General features: G+C 45.1%; 1 protein-coding gene across 1 annotated transcript; it reads right to left on the bottom strand.

Moving 5' to 3' along the window:
- Positions 1–2360: 2360 nt before the first annotated feature.
- Positions 2361–10404, bottom strand: LOC310701928 (ohanin-like protein). The gene is made up of 4 exons (XM_083493474.1): positions 6071–10404; positions 5468–5586; positions 4471–4503; positions 2361–3665 (listed from the first exon to the last, which is right to left on the bottom strand). Exons 1-4 carry the CDS (start codon positions 6145–6147, stop codon positions 3181–3183), a joined length of 714 nt encoding a protein of 237 aa, XP_083349600.1. The 5' UTR covers positions 6148–10404; the 3' UTR covers positions 2361–3180.
- Positions 10405–16589: the final 6185 nt, after the last annotated feature.

Here is a 16589-nt window from a genome sequence, read left to right as displayed (position 1 = left end):
TAGAATGTGTCCTTTTATTTAAAATGCATCTCTGGGTTACTTGTGGGGCATAGGATTTCGTTCATTTCCCCCCATATAGTCTGGCCCCCCACAAGGTCTGAGGGACAGTGGGCCAGCCCCCTGCTGAAAAAGTTTGCCAACCCTTGATCTTGAGAGAGAAAAGCTGCAGTTGAACAGGTCCACCGAAGGAGGGAAAGCCAAAGGCTTCATTGCAAAGAAAAGAGTTCTGTGGAGATGTTGAAGGGACTTGGGGAAGATGGAGGAAGCGCATAAGCCTGGCCCTGAGCCCTGCAGAATTCTCATGCTCGCACTTCCCCGCCTCTGTCAGGGAAGGGAGGGCGCAGCCATGGTAGCTTGTGATCACGTTCTCTGTGAAGAGAACCTAAGGCCTGGGGGCCGGATCCAGCCCAATCGCCTTCTCAATGTGGCCCGCAGACGGTCCGGGAATCAGCGTGTTTTTACATGAGCTGAATGTGTCCTTTTATTTAAAATGCATCTCTGGGTTATTTGTGGGGCATAGGAATTCAGTCATTCCCCCCCCCAAAAAAATATATAGTCCGGCCCCCAACAAGGTCTGACGGACAGGGGTTGAAAAGGCCCACTGCTGAAAAAGGTTGCTGACCCCTGCCTGAGGCATACAAGGAGAGGCAGCAGAGATAATTTGTCCAGGGCTAGAGTTCAAATTCAAGGGGAAAGGCCCAGGCAACTGAAGCATGATTCCTGGGCAGGGTGTAATGCGGCTCCTGCGAAGCGAACTGTGTCTTTCCACGCAAGATAGCAATAAATAGTATTATGAGGATACCAGAGTTAACTCTGTATTTTCTGGGCAGCCTTGAGTGTGGACTACAAACTGAGGAGTGAAATAAGCTCACCCCTCAGACTGATGATGCCCAAAGGACTTTATATTTATGGGCTGCTGTTTGGTGGTGCTGGAGTCCCCAGTGACGCACTCCTGGGCACAACTGCCCCTTCAGACACCTTGTTTCATGCTTTTCGTCCACCACAATTTTATTCTATTTTAATGAATTGGGTGTTGGGGGGGAGCTTCTGTGACGGAAAAGTTTGTTTACTGAGCTGGTTGCGTCACCTAGTGTGCCCCCCCCGCCTGCAAAGTTGCCTAGCAACAGCTCCTGATTGGCCAGAGTTTCAAGGGTGGCAGTTGGAGTGAAGCGAGAAAAAGTGTGAGGGATTCATGGGGTCTGAGAGAGGGATTCTTCTTCTGACGGGGTAGAGCTGAGGAGAGCCGAGAACTGACAGTATATATTCCCAAGTTCTGAATCGCAGAACACTGTTAAAATAGAAAAGACACAGTCCCACACGGTGTTTACAGGAAAACGGGTCCTCAGAGGGAATATTCTGACAGGAAAGGGCAGTTGTGATTCTGAGGCAAAGGAGGATTTGGGGGTCTGTAAGGAAACAGTCCAGTTAAAATCCTAAATTCCTGAAGTGTGTGGGGAGAAGTCTGATCTATGGAAGATGTGTAAAAGAAAGTAACCTTAAGCCTACAACTTGAAACCGTACTCATTTTCATAAAAAGCAGCAGCACTGGTTGTTATATTTTGGTGGAAGAAGAAGAACAAAAACTCCTTGTTTACACCTGTTATAATAAAGTTTGTTTGCAACCTGTTTTCCCAAAAGAAAAGCCCACTGTCGCTCATGATTCATTCTCTACTGGGGATTTCAACTGAGGGAAAAGGAAACAGAGGGCTGGTCTAGGGAGAGAAAGTGCTGTTACTCCATTGCAGCTTCCTATCTTTTGAGAGGGGGTTGGCAGGTGTTTTTTTCTGTCCCCCCCCCTTAAAAAGAGAGAGAACGTTCTAGCCATTTTCCCTCTTGTTGGGGGTTTGTGCGATCATCCAGTTTGCAGTATCTTGTGCTGTGGGTCGTTCCAACGGCAAAGACTCTGGTCAGACTTTTGAGTGACGTTTATTACTGTGAAACTTTTAATTTATGATGATTATTTTTTTCCCAAGGGGGAGGGGAGAAGGGACACCTGCCCCTCCCTCCAAGAAGCAACTGATTTTTTTATTCCTGCTCAGTTTCACTTCCAGTGGGAACGGCTGGCACGGTATCTCATCCTGGGCTGCGCCTGACGACCATTGCCTGCGGTGGAAATCCTTCTGCGATCTCTATTTATGAGAAGACACACGTGCTATAATTTATATGTGTCTGCAGTGTCTCTGAATGTCTATTATTTATAGCAGGTTCCGTTGCACACTCAGAAACAGTGTGGATGCTTGCAGATCTCTCTCTCTCTGTGTTGCTTCGACATAGTGGAGTTGTACATATGATTGCCATAAGATTTATGGATATTTTTGGGGTTTCTAAATAAACTGAGGGAAAAGGAAACAGAGGGCTGGTTTAGGGAGAGAAAGTGCTGTTACTCCATTGCAGCTTCCTATCTTTTGAGAGGGGGTTGGCAGGTGTTTTTTTCTGTCTCCCCCCCCCCTTAAAAAGAGAGAGAACGTTCTAGGCATTTTCCCTCTTGTTGGGGGTTTGTGCGATCATCCAGTTTGCAGTATTAGAAATCCCCCAGGCAGGTTTTGTGACTGGCACAGGTCCAACTGTGACCATGTGAATCTTGGGTGACCCTCTAGCTATAATAAATTATTATTATTAATTTTACCCCGCCTATTTGGCTGGGTTCCCCCAGCCACTCTGAGGTATGCAAAAGAGGTGATTTATCAATGTTTTAATGTGTTGTAAACCTCTTTGAGATTTTTTCTGTAAAAAGCAGTATAGAAATGAATAGGAATAATAATGATAACGAATGGCATTGCCTCTGCCAAAATGGCGCCCGCACATTCCACTGTGGCGACGGTAACATAGGTTTAAGGTGCCATTTGGAATTAGCTTATATATCTAAGCTTAATAACACTGCGTGTTTCTGTTTTGTGAAAGTGGCAATTTGTGATCCCTGCCATGGTCTCCTGGATGGCAAAGGTGCCCCTAGGCCAGAAGTCTTGGGGGATGCCTGATTTATCCTCAGGCACCAAGACCATGAGGTGAGGCAAGCAGATATGCAATGGAAAAATAATCTGACACATTCTTGTCGTCATCTCTTTAATGTCATCTACACACAGAAGCGCACACAATCCTTTGGTTTTAAAAAAATCAAGGAACAATCTAGAAGTTACTTTTCCACACGCTTCTCTTTTTTTTTCTGGAGGGCTGGCCAGGCTAGTGTGTCACCGGAGGCAGTTCAAGGCTGGTTTTTGGCCCCACCCAAAATATAGGCAGAAGGGGCTCTCCAGAGAATTTAGCCATTTTAACATAGCATGCCTTGCCTGTATCAGCATCAAAAAAGAGAATGTGGCGCCCTGCATAACTGACAGACACCCGGATCCTCCTCAGCTTCGCACCAGGCAGGCTACGCAGATTGCTCAGTCCCCAGATGCCTTCCTCAGGGGTAAAGGAGAGCATGCCCTTTCTCTTCACAGACTTCCTGGCGACCCCCACAGCCCATTCACCCGAAATATCCATGGTGACTTCCCAGTAGTGCCTCCCTGCTGTAAACTCCTCACAGCCCAGCACAAAGGGACGTCCGTTGAATCTCTCGGGATTGTCCGGCAGCTCTTGATGTGCCTCTCCCCACCTCGCACTTCTACGATCCTCGGACAGGATCAGGTGGGGATGAGCGGTGTCCGGGTCCAGAGTGACACTTGCTATTGGCATCGCAAGGAGACAAAGGAAGAGAAAAGAAAAGAGGAATCAGCTGGGAGGGTAGATATTGTGAGTTTAGATCCACTCCAGGGATCATTGCGGAAGGGGGTTCCTTTCCTGACTGGACTGTGCCCCCCCCCGTGGCTTTGCTGCTAGGGTGGCCCAGCTTTGGCCCTCTGTCCAATTTCAAAAGCTCTTTGAAGCCACCCTTCTCTCTCCCAATAGCCAACTGACCAAGGACGAAGAAGGGGAGCAATGAAAAGGTTGGGATCTTAGAAAAGGAGTGACTTTGGACACTGGTTGTGTCCACTGTGGCCCCACCAACAGCTCCCCCGATGGATAACTTTTCCCGCTATCCTTAGTTAATGCAGTGGTGGTTTCAGAGCCCGCTAGCAGGGATGATGGAAGCAGAAAGCGTCCTGATAGAGCACACATTCCCTCCTGGTTCTCTGTCAGACCATCTTGACCGTGAGCCCTTGAAGACCTGCTCCCTGCCTTGCAAGCCTATTCCCCCTGGCCAAGACTGACTCCAGCTACAAAAGCTGAGGCTGTGAAACAGACTCTTGGGTTTGGGCATCGGTTAGGGCTTTTGCTGCTATTATGTTACTTCTTTATTTTAGATCTTATGATTTAGGTGGAAGTTGTTCAATTTGGTTGTGTGCTTTTTAATGTTTTATTCATTGCATATGACTATTTTGTGTCATTATGTAATTATTTATATGTCACCAGCCCCCTTGAGCATGGGCTTAACTTTGGAAAGAGGAAGTGCAAATAAAATGATTGCTTGATTGAGGCTCCTCAGCTTACCTTTCTTCAGAGAGAGTCCTGATGTTAGAATGCCTGTGAAATGGAAAGCAAGAGAGATTAAGCACCACACACCGTCGTGGTGTTAATTAATGTTATAGCACAGAAAAAGAGTCAGTTGATATCATGGTTTGAGTCCTACCCTCCAGAGCATGAGAAGACAATCTTGCTCCAACTTACATGCCCTTTAGATATTTGAAGATGGCTACCATATCGTTCTCTCAGTCTGCTTTTTTCCAGGCTAAACATGCCTAACTCCCTCAACCATTCCTCGGTTTCCAGAACCTTGTTTGCTTTTCACTTGTTTCCAAATAATCACATTTGACTTCTGCTTATGAGACCTTTTGCCTCTCAGCATATGCAGGAATAGTTGCTGTCTGCTTTTGAAAATCTTAGCAAGCTGCCTCTTTGCCTTAAAGTGTTGGAGCCTAAGGCCTGGCTAAACACGAGTTGTGACAGAGTGTCATTGAAACTACCAAACTGATCATTAAACTACCAAACTGATCATTAAATTTACCACAATATTCTTGCACGCACACACCCCCTCACCAAATTCAGTGGGCCTGAAGTCATACAAAGCTTCAGCCACAAAAGTGTGTGAGTTTTTTCAAGTGTCCCTGCATAAATCTGCATGTGGGTGAGACACTGTTGCTGAAGAAATAAACATGTTGCCTTCATGCTTAGATGATGTAAACCAGAAAGGAGGAAGTTGTGGCCTTCACAATGTTGTTGGACTTCAATTATCAGCTGGGCTGATGGGAGTTGGAGTCCAAAAGAAACAGAAGGCACCAGGCTGAGAGAGGCAGTAACAGCAAATGGCATTTTGAGCTGTGGTTGCAGGACCTCCTTTCCCCCTCAGTGAAATTTAAAGTTACCTTACCTACTGACCCTCAAGTTCAATTTTTCTGGCTCTCCTAGCATTACAGAGGACACCTTGAGTTTTTCCTCAACCCCATATGGACCAATTCAATATCCAGCATGAAATTCTTGCTGCCAATACCTTTGAACTGCTCCACCACAGCTTTCAGAAATGGATATATTTCAAAGCTGTCCAAGACTTTCCACATAAATTCAGGAGAGAAAATTCTGGGAGGCTCAAATGCCTGTATCCCCTCATGCCTGTGGAGAAATAAAAGGTTTAAATATGCCAGCTGGCTCTCCACCCAACCTCAAATTCCCAAAGGAACCAATAGGAGGAGAGGGGAGAGGATCACAAAGGTCTCAAGAAACTGGCTGGTCAGATTCAAGGTGAAAAATAAGAGGACAGCTGAAACGTATATTGAAATAAGCAGTGCAGGGAATAAAAGTGTGAACAATGGTTTGTTGCTTTCTTAGATACATCCCTCTTTTGGAAGACGGTTGAGACTACCAGGTGGAAACAGAAAGAAAGGAAAGAGAATCAGAATTAAACGAGAGATAAAAACAGAGAAAAGGAAGTTTGGAAATGAAAATAGGAACTTTAGAAAAAGTGGGCCCCTATTGATTTGTTAAAAGTTGGAGGTCACAAAGACCCATACTGTCCCTTTGGGAACAACGGGTGTTTTTCCTGCAGTCCATATCCTTCATAGAACCACAAAGCGCAAAAGAAGAGGGATATGCTTACCTCTGCAAAGTGCTTCTAATATCCTGCAGGGGAAAGAGAAAAAGAAGAGAACTCAGCCTCCACGACTGGCCATCCATCGAAGCCCACGCCCCATGCCCCAGTCCAAGCAGGGTAATGTCATAAAATCAGAGCACAGCCTCTTAAATGAAGCCCTGAGCAGGAACCAAAGAGGACCAGTAAGGGATCAGACCAAGGGTCCACCTATTTTCAGCCCAACTCAGGTAATATAACCACAGAAGGGAAAACTTCTTAAAAGAAGCCCTGAAATGACAAACTGTCCCACACCTTAAAAGGCACAAAATAGGGCTCTGTTCATTGCAGGGATCAGGCCGAGGGATCCACCCAGTCCACAAGCAGGCCAGTAAGGCAACATCACTAATTTGGGAGCCAGCAGCAGACCCATCATCAGCCAAGAGCAGAAAACATCTGATTCCATCATCGTTAAGTAACAAATTAAGGTGCACATGCTCTGCTTGTCCTCTTAAATGCTCCTGCACCTAACGTAAGAGAACCAGCTACCAGCTCCACAAAACCAAGCAACGTCATTTGTGAATAATGATAGAGGCAGAGACTGGTCTGGTCGTAGCCTTGACCTGGAGAAAAGCTTGGGCTGCTTATGCCACTCTCCTACCTGCAGGAATTCATTGGGGGGCTGCCGAAGCTTCTCCTCCAGCTCCCGGATGATATTTTGAAAAGAGTCAAGTTCTCTGGAGAGCCAGCCCAGCTGCTCATTCGATTTCCTCGCAATCTCATTCTCCACCTCTTCCATCTCCTTCAGCACCTGGTTTTCCCATTTTCCCAGAAACAAATGTAGTTGCTTAAATTCATCCTTCATCTTCTGCCTGTGAGACATTAGTTTCTCCTGCAAGAAAGATGGAAAGAAAAACAGGCTGTTAGCAACATTGCCACTCCTTCTGCAGCATAAAGAGGGTTTGAGGATTATTGCAGGGGAACAGGGCGGGTGCTTCTGAATTTTTAGATTTTCAGAGGATGCGTCAGTTTTCAAGCAAAGGAAAATTTTCCTTCCCATCAGAACAGGTGTCCCCAAATAAATAGACATCTAAAAGAGTGGAGCTGCCTGATGGCTTCAGGATGTAATTTTTTATCCCCCCACCAAACATTAGTTCTTTTGATTATTTGCTTACTTCCCATTAAGAGCGACACTTACAAGCAGGTTTTGAATGGTGTCTTCTGTTTTTCTATTACGCCTCAGGTTTTCTGCCTTCACCCCCTTCAGAGTCTCCAGGCCCCTGCAGAGCTGATCCTGAAAAGAAAAGTCAAAGTTCCCATTTGGGTCCTGGTGAGAGGTTTCTAGGCAATGACTATCATAATCATCCGTGAGACAGAGAGAGGAAAAGGAAAGAGAGAGGACAGTTGAATTATGTTATTGTTCCCCTGTTTTTGAGATTTAAGAGCCTGCTTCTGCCATCCAGAGTATTGAGCCTACAAGAGTTGCAACTGATGAGTGTTATGGAGAACTGTTGAGCTATCTCTAAATTTATTCTGGCAGGGGAAGAAAACCAAGAATAAAGTATAAATTGTTAACAAATACAGTCATACCCCGTTTTGCATCCACTTCATGTTGCGTCTTTTCAAGTTGCGTCCCACAGCAACCTGGAAGTACCAGAACGAGTTACTTCCAGGTTTCGCTGCTCACGCCTGTGTAGAAGAGCCAAATCACACTGCGTGCCTGCACAGAAACGGCAGTCCAGTTGTGGCTCTTTCACGATGCAGCCGGGCCTCCGGAATGGATCCCTTTCGTAACTGGAGGTACTACTGTACTAAGGAAAGAGGTGGCTTCTCCCTGCCAGATTTGAGAATATACTATGAGGTGTCCTGTCTATGTTGGCTGCAGGACTGGATTGATTTAAAGAATGTGGATATTTTGGATTTAGAAGGTCATAACAATAGATTTGGTTGGCATGCATATTTATGGTATGAAAAGACAAAAGTGCATAGAGGTTTCCTAAACCACATGGTAAGAACATAGATCTACCAACTGTGGGACAAATAAAAAAAAATATTGGAACAGAAACATCCTGGTGGCTCTCACCACTGGAGGCGTTATCTGTGAAAAAACTTAATGCAAAAAGTGAGTGGGTGACTTATAAAGAGTTGTTATTTGAAGTAGATGATCAATTGAAAATAAAAAATGGAGGACATTTGGTAACATACTGGCTGCAATGCCACCAACTAAATGATGTGTTTATGAAAGATAGAAGGAATGGTTTTAATACAGAAACTTCAAGCTTCAAAAAAGAATTATTGGAGAATAATTTAAAATTGGTTTCAAAAATGTATAAATTGTTGTTAGAATGGTATACTAAAGATGAAGTGAAATCAGTAATGATACAATGGGCAAGGGACATTGGATATAATATCCAACTGGCATCATGGGGGAAAATATGGATGGAAGATCTAAAATTTACAGCATGTTATACGTTGAAAGAGAATTACATGTATAGGAAAATGATGTATCGTTGGTACCTAACTCCTACTAAATTGACAAAAATGTATAGAACTGCCACAGATACATGTTGGACGTGTAAACAGAAGGAAGGATGTGGACATGTGGGGGGGGGAATATTGGGAAATGATTTATAATGAGCTGAAAAATACGTTTAAAATAACTTTTGTTTAAAAAACCTGAAGCTTTTTTATTTGGAATTTTAGGTCCAGAAATACCGAAGGATTTAAAGAGACTATTTATGTATGCCACAACAGCTGCTCGGAAGCTACTTGTCCAAAGATGGAAGGAGGACAACTTACCTACATAAGAAGAATGGCTGATAAAGATGATGGACTACACTGAATTGGCAAAAACGATCGGGAAGATCAGAGATCAAGAGGACAATACATTTACTCAATAATGGAGAATTTTTTAAAGTTACTTGAAAGAACATTGTAAACAATTGAAAACATTGGCAGGATTTTAAAAAACACTTGCAATGAAGGGAGAACTATGATAAAAATTGAGATTTAGTTGATTGTAGCAGCAGCATGGTGAGGGGGGGTGTTGTTTGGTTAATGCTGTGGGAACAAATGTCTTGCATTTATTGTCTTGCATTTATCCAAGCACGTGGATCTCAACTTTGACTGTAAATCTGAAATCTGCTCCTCCTGTGAATTAGCACACCAGGCCCTGCAGTAATAGCCTAAGATCAAGCACCAGTGATAGACTTATATTAATACAACTGGTTTAAAACTCACGGATCTTGAGTTCTTTGCATAGTTTAGGGCTGGCAACAGGAGAAAGCAGCGTTGTTTTATGCCTCTAATGTTGTTGGGGGGGTTTTTTGTGAAGGGCAGTATCTGTATATATAAATAGATTTGCTAACATGGAAATACAACCAAGGGGAGAAATCTCCACCTCTTGATCTGATCCATCACACTATCTTTCCCTATTCTCCTTTGACACTGTTGCAAACAAAATCTGCCCTTATAGAGTCCTTTCTAGGTTCCCCATTGGTAGGAGAAAATAACAGAGGCCAACCAGAGAATATTAAGAAGCAAAGCAGCTAGTAAGCCTAATCTTTATTAAAGCTGTTGCAACAGGGTGTCCCCCCCCCCCACGCAGGAGAGCAGAGGAGGACCCAGACCAAAGGTGTGCCCACCCTTATATAGACATTTTGAAATTCCCTGCCCTGGAGGCCAAGACCACTCCCCACAATCATCATAGCTACATCACAGAAAAGGTGATTTACAACAGGAATTTGAATGTTGTTGTTTTTCCTGTCTGCCAGGTTATCTGATAATGCCTTATCTGATTGCCTTTCCTGGTAGTCTGGCCATTTCTTTGAGATGGTGATTACCCAATTCCTGAGACAATGGGAAGGTTCCCTCACCCCCTCCCTCCTTGCAGAGAAAACATTTGGTTAGTTTGGGAGTCAAAATGGTTTCAGGACGGTCTTCCTGTGCTGCTTCAGACTTGTGGTTTATATATTTATGTGTGTGTTTGCTTGGTACATTTATGAAGTATATATGTGTGTGTGTGACCTTAAAATTTTTATTACAACTTTTCATTGCATTGTCTTTTGTGCGCCTAAAATATTTATCTTACATTTACGCCAGTATGCCAACTACTGCACAACTCCCACTTTATAACAGAAAGCATCTCTGAGATGCCCAAACTGCCATCTTCCTAGATTTTATTATTTGATTGCCTTTTTAAAGCAATTGTACATTTCCTGCCATCCCAAATAAATCAATGTATTAGTTATTTCCCGACTTGCAATCCTTGCTCTGCTCTTTGAATTAGATTCTGAAACAGGAAAGGCAGTTTGCAAAGTGCACTCATTTGAGCTGCATTTATTTTTCCTAGAAAGGCCACCTTAACATCGTTCAATCTTTCTAGATCAGCTTAATTATCTTTTTTTTTTACACAATAATACCTAATATACACATCCAGTGGAGTCTTATACGGCAAAGCAAACCTCAGTCCCATAAAAGCCAATATCTATCTTAGGATGTGTAAAATAATTAGATGAGAGGCCTCCTGAGCATGTGCAGAGTCAGTTGACAGCAGACTGCCTCCCACACACCTAGGATTAGAGGGATAAACGCTCACTCAAGGAGACAGTGGTTTATGGACAGCCTTTAACCTTGATTGCTGAATGGCTCAGTTTGGTTAGAGCATGGTGCTTATAACATGACGGTTGCAGGTCCGATCCCCTTATGGGACAACTGCATCTTCCTGGATTGCTGGGGGCTGGACTAGATCGTCAGGATCTTTTCCAAGTCTACAATTCTATGATTTTAATTCCCATCATATATACTAGCCGTTCCTATGAATGGTTCATTCTTACCTTGTAGTCTTGGACGGCTTCTTCCACAGGAACCACCCTGTGGCCGCTGTGCCCTTGGGATGTGTCACACTCCCCACAGAAGGGGGCTTCGTCGTCCTGGCAAAAGAGGTCCAGGGTCTTCTGGTGCCTCTGACATTCTGAGCGCCTCCTTTGAGCCTCTCTCTCCTCAGAATCATCCCACTCACTGATGATTCCGACCACATTTGTGAGAAGCCTGTTTTGCTTGTAGTCTGTTTTGACAGCCTCTCTGCACTCGGGGCACCTGGTTCTCTCACCAGACTCCTCCCAGCACCTCAAGATGCAGGCTTCGCAGAAGTTGTGCTTGCAGCCCAGTTCCACCGGACGAGTAAAGTAACTGAGGCAGATGGAACAGGTGACTTCACTCCGGATCCTCTTCCTGTACCTCTCCTCAGCCATGGCTCCACTCCTGTTGTGAGGGACCACTCTCCTTCTCCAGAAGCAGCCCCACCTGGAAGAGAGATGGAGCAGAGTTAGGATCCCTGTGAACTTTAATCTGAAATGGGAAATGTAAGCCCTGCCCCATCCGCATGGACCTTCTCAGCAGTGGCGTCCGCCCTGTGCAACGCCCTCCCATCAGATGCCAAGGAGATAAAATACACAACGTTTAGAAGCCATCAGAAGGCAGCTCTATATGGGGAACTTTTTAATGCTTAATGTTTTATTATGTTTTATATGTGGGATCAAAGAAATGCCTCTCCTACACCCTGGAAAGAAAGATGATCACCCTCCCTCAAGTATTTAGGAAAGGCAGATCTCATCACAAAGGGGGACAGATTCCTCCTGTGTTCAATGGTTTTCAATTGCATTTTGTTCCTTCATATATATTTTTTCTTGAATGGTATTTTAATGTTTGCCATTTGCATTCCAAGTAATTCACAAAGTACAATCGAAAATCAACATGGATATTTTTTTATATATAATATTTTATTAAGTTTTATCAATGAAAAAGTTTTAAAAAGTTTAGAAAAATACATAGAACAAAAAAAAATACAAGTTACAAAATACAAAAATACAGACATTGAAATGAATTGAAGAGATTCTAGCAACAAGGTAAAATGTAAGATAGGATTAATAATAGATAAACTAATAGGTCATGAATTTGCTGAACCAATTTTTAAGAGGGATACAAAAAAGGGAGACGTGAGGAAGTCAGGAAAATAAGTTAATGAAAGACGAGAAATTAAGAAAGAGGGATTCTTGTTTCTTTTTTTTGTATATGTGTGGGTTTTTTTTGTTTTTCTCTCTCTATTTCTGTGTTTAATGTCAACATGGATATTTTTAAGCTTGCCACTGAAGCTTGTTGGAAAATCCCTGGTCCAGAAACAGCTTCGTTTGTATTTTATTTTATTTAACACACACACCACTTTTTAAAATAAAACCTCTAGGCAATCGACAATAAAGGTTTATGTTTAAAGGACATAGGAGAGGAGGTAAACCGGGGGCTGGATGTGAGAGAGGCACTTTTAACTTCATTTTTAAAAATCATGAGGATGGTTCCCATAATGTAGATTACAAGTGGACGCCGTATTATTTGCCGCGTTTCTTAGCTGCTGTGTACAAAAACTTGGCTCTTATCCAACTAGCAAGGTAAAAGATGGAGAGGTTAAATCGGTTAAAATCCAGGTGCAAACAGAGAGCAAAACCGCGTGCAATAGGAAAGTCCTAAAACACTCATCCAGCAACACAAATAACACAAACATCCAGCAACACAAACACGTCGCTGCGTGGGAAGTGCTAAAAAGAGCGTGGATGGCGCTGGAATTTTTGGGAGCTAAACTCCCCCACCCGCGCGCCCCAAAAACCCGCACCTGGAGGTGGCAGGATTTGAACCCGGGACCTTCTCCACGCAAAGCAGATGAGACAAGACGGACACACACATTTAAGTTCCGGCTTATTGAGAAATTCGTCTGCCTCTCCCCCCACCCCGCCCCGTTTTTCTTTCTAATTTAACAGCAGTTTCTGATAAATCTGAGCCCTTCATTTCATCTTCATTTCTATAGCTCACTCAGCTCGCGGAAAGAGACCTGCAGTCCCGATTCTTTTAAAGAATCGCCAGTGATGTCCAGGAAGGACAAAACCGAGGCCAGGGGGGAAGAACCACCGTCATTCATCTTCCCATCGTTAATAAAAACGCACCCACACGTGTCGTGTACACGTGACGACATCCCCGCGCAAGGAGCCCGCAGCGTTGCGCGCGAACTTGTTGAGCCATAAATCTCGCTCAACTCCTTGATCCGGATCTGCAAATGGGCTCGGAGAAAAAGATTACCTTTATTTTTCCGAGTCCGGGCAGAGCAGAGATAGGGAGCAAAGGAAAGAGAGGGGGGTATCGCAAAATAATATCCATTCACACGACCGTATACACGTATATCCCGCGCAACATGCTAGGAAAGGGTCCTGCCGGGTGAGGCGCGCCTATTTAGCAATAAATCTCTCTCACCTTAGAGATATTGGGGGACGAGATCGGTGAGCAAACCGGATCCGAGCCGGAGTGTCTTTCCGTCTCCACGTCCGGCCAAAGCAGCAATTTGTAGCGCTCCTAATCCGGCGGAGAGAGGAGCAAGGCGACCCCTTTTTGCCCGATCCGGAGCAGCTCTGGTGAGCAGCAAGAGGAGGAGCCGAAGCAGCAGGCAACGAAATCAAAATCGCCGCCGCGAGAAAAGTAGCCAGTCAGAGACTGCAACTCTGTGGATGAATGGATAATGGTTGTGAATGGGTAAGCGGGGCGGGCCCGCGCCGCTTCACTTGGCAGCCAATCAGCTCTTGAGGGGCTCCAAAATGCAGATCTGCGATTCTTATCCCTATATATGGAGAATTGAGGCAACCGTAATCAGGGAGCCAATCAATTCAGGCAAGGTCGCATCCCTGCTCTTATTCTGCATTCAAAGAGGAGGTGCGTGTCTGCATTTCCGAAAAGCATTTTATTGCATGATGTAATAGATACGATTTAAATAGATCGTATAATATAATAGATACGATTTAAAATGCAATCAGCCTCTGGTTATCATTGCTTTGTGGGGAGCGGGAGCGGAACAGCAGCTTAAAGTTAGAACCGATAGCTCAGAGCATGTTTATGGGCTTTGGAGCCCAGAATTTCGTTGTCAGCAATATGCTGATGACACCCAGCTCTTCCTGTGAGGCAGCGCGTGTCGTGGACTTAGAAATGGACTGGATTAGGTAAATCCCGACCCACATAATCGATCGCACGAAACAGCACACGCACACCATTTGAAGGGCAACGTCCACCAACTTTGGAGCTGGCCGCCTCAAATGCTTTATATTTTATAGGACTTGGCTCCTATGCCCGAGACAAAGTTTGCAGATTTTGAGGGTCTGCATAAAAGGCGGATCTACACGGATCCTCATGGATCCTCCACTTTTTAAAAATTAATTCCAACAAATGCAGTGTCAAATCACACCTAGAAGGCACGCCTACAAACTGGACTATAAAAAACGTGGATCCAACACTTTGCCGCGCTGCAGTACCATAAAAACATGGATCCGAGGCACGGATCCTCATGAATTCATATGATTTTTATATTGAAACAAAATAAAAACACCATGCTACTGTAGACCACATCTTAGTCTGTAGGAGGAACCAAAAAAATCACGCATCCACTGTTTCGTGGTGCCGCAATGGCGCAAAAACATGGTTAAAAAACACGGATCCTCATGAATCCTCATGATTTTTGCACTAGATCAGCCCAAACTCACTTTCAAATTACACATCATGTCCAGGGGCACAACATCCACCACAGAAATCACGGATCCATGGCTTCCTGGCCATACCATGGCACAAAAACGTGGTTTTCAAGAACAGATCCTCATGGATCCTCACACTTTTTGCATTGGACCAACCCAAACTCACTGTCAAATCACACATCATAGCCAGGGGCACAACCTACACCACAAAAAACTCAGATCCACGCCTGCCTGACCACGCCCTGGCCCAAAAACGTGGTTCCGAAGCACGGATCCTCATGAATCCTTATGATTTTTGCACTAGATCAACCCAAAGTCACCATCAGATCAAACATCATGGCCATGGGCACAGCATCCACCACAAAAATCACGGATCCACGGCTTCCTGGCGAAACCGTGGCCCAAAAACGTGGTTTTCAAGAACAGATCCTCATGGATCCTCACACTTTTTGCATTGGACCAACCCAAACTCACTGTCAAATCACACATCATAGCCAGGGGCACAACCTACACCACAAAAAACTCAGATCCACGCCTGCCTGACCACGCCCTGGCCCAAAAACGTGGTTCCGAAGCACGGATCCTCATGAATCCTTATGATTTTTGCACTAGATCAACCCAAAGTCACCATCAGATCAAACATCATGGCCATGGGCACAGCATCCACCACAAAAATCACGGATCCACGGCTTCCTGGCGAAACCGTGGCCCAAAAACGTGGTTTTCAAGAACGGATCTTCATGGATCCTCACGCTTTTTGCATCGGGCCACCCCAAACTCACCATCAAATCACACATCATGTCCAGGGGCACAGCCTGCACCACAAAAATCACGGATCCACGGCTTCCTGACCATACCGTGGCCCAAAAACGTGGTTTTGAAGCACGGATCCTCATGGATCCTCACGCTTTTTGCATCGGGCCACCCCAAACTCACCGTCAAATCACACATCATGTCCAGAGGCACAGCCTGCACCACAAAAATCACGGATCCACGGCTTCCTGACCATACCGTGGCCCAAAAACGTGGTTTTGAAGCACGGATCCTCATGGGTCCTCATGCTTTTTGCATTGGGCCACCCCAAACTCACCGTCAAATCACACATCATGTCCAGGGGCACTGCCTGCACCACAGAAAACTCGGATCCACGGCTTCCTGGCCAATCCAAGGCCCAAAAACGTGGTTTTGAAGCACGGATCCTCATGGATCCTCACGCTTTTTGCATTGGGCCAACCCAAACTCACTGTCAAATCACACATCATGTCCAGGGGCACAGCCTGCACCACAAAAAACTCGGATCCACGGCTTCCTGGCCACTCCAAGGCCCAAAAACGTGGTTTTGAAGCACGGATCCTCATGGATCCTCACGCTTTTTGCATTGGGCCAACCCAAACTCACCGTCAAATCACACATCATTCGCAGGGGCACAGCCTGCACCACAAAAAACTCGGATCCACGGCTTCCTGGCCACTCCAAGGCCCAAAAACGTGGTTTTGAAGCACGGATCCTCATGGATCCTCACGCTTTTTGCATTGGGCCACCCCAAACTCACTGTCAAATCACACATCATGTCCAGGGGCACTGCCTGCACCACAAAAAACTCGGATCCACGGCTTCCTGGCCACTCCAAGGCCCAAAAACGTGGTTTTGAAGCACGGATCCTCATGGATCCTCACGCTTTTTGCATTGGGCCAACCCAAACTCACCGTCAAATCACACATCATTCCCAGGGGCACAGTCTGCACCACAAAAAACTCGGATCCACGGCTTCCTGACCATACCGTGGCCCAAAAACGTGGTTTTAAAGCACGGATCCTCATGGATCCTCACGCTTTTTGCATTGGGCCAACCCAAACTCACTGTCAAATCACACATCATGTCCAGGGGCACTGCCTGCACCACAAAAAACTCGGATCCACGGCTTCCTGGCCACTCCAAGGCCCAAAAACGTGGTTCCGAAGCACGGATCCTCATGGATCCTCACGCTTTTT

Source organism: Podarcis liolepis (genome assembly GCF_965112155.1).
Source record: "Podarcis liolepis genome assembly, chromosome: 2".
In the NCBI taxonomy this organism is placed as follows: domain Eukaryota; kingdom Metazoa; phylum Chordata; class Lepidosauria; order Squamata; family Lacertidae; genus Podarcis; species Podarcis liolepis.
This window is presented reverse-complemented; position numbering and strand designations above follow the sequence as displayed.

Bases quoted from the DNA above. Each gene is read 5' to 3' on its own strand.
- LOC310701928 (XM_083493474.1), bottom strand. From the start codon at position 6,147: ATGGATGGCCAGTCGTGGAGGCTGAGTTCTCTTCTTTTTCTCTTTCCC. The intron at 5,587-6,070 runs GTAAGCATATCC...ATTTCTCCACAG, and splicing joins ATTAGAAGCACTTTGCAGAG to GCATGAGGGGATACAGGCAT. The intron at 3,666-4,470 runs GTAAGCTGAGGA...CGATGCCAATAG, and splicing joins AGGACTCTCTCTGAAGAAAG to CAAGTGTCACTCTGGACCCG.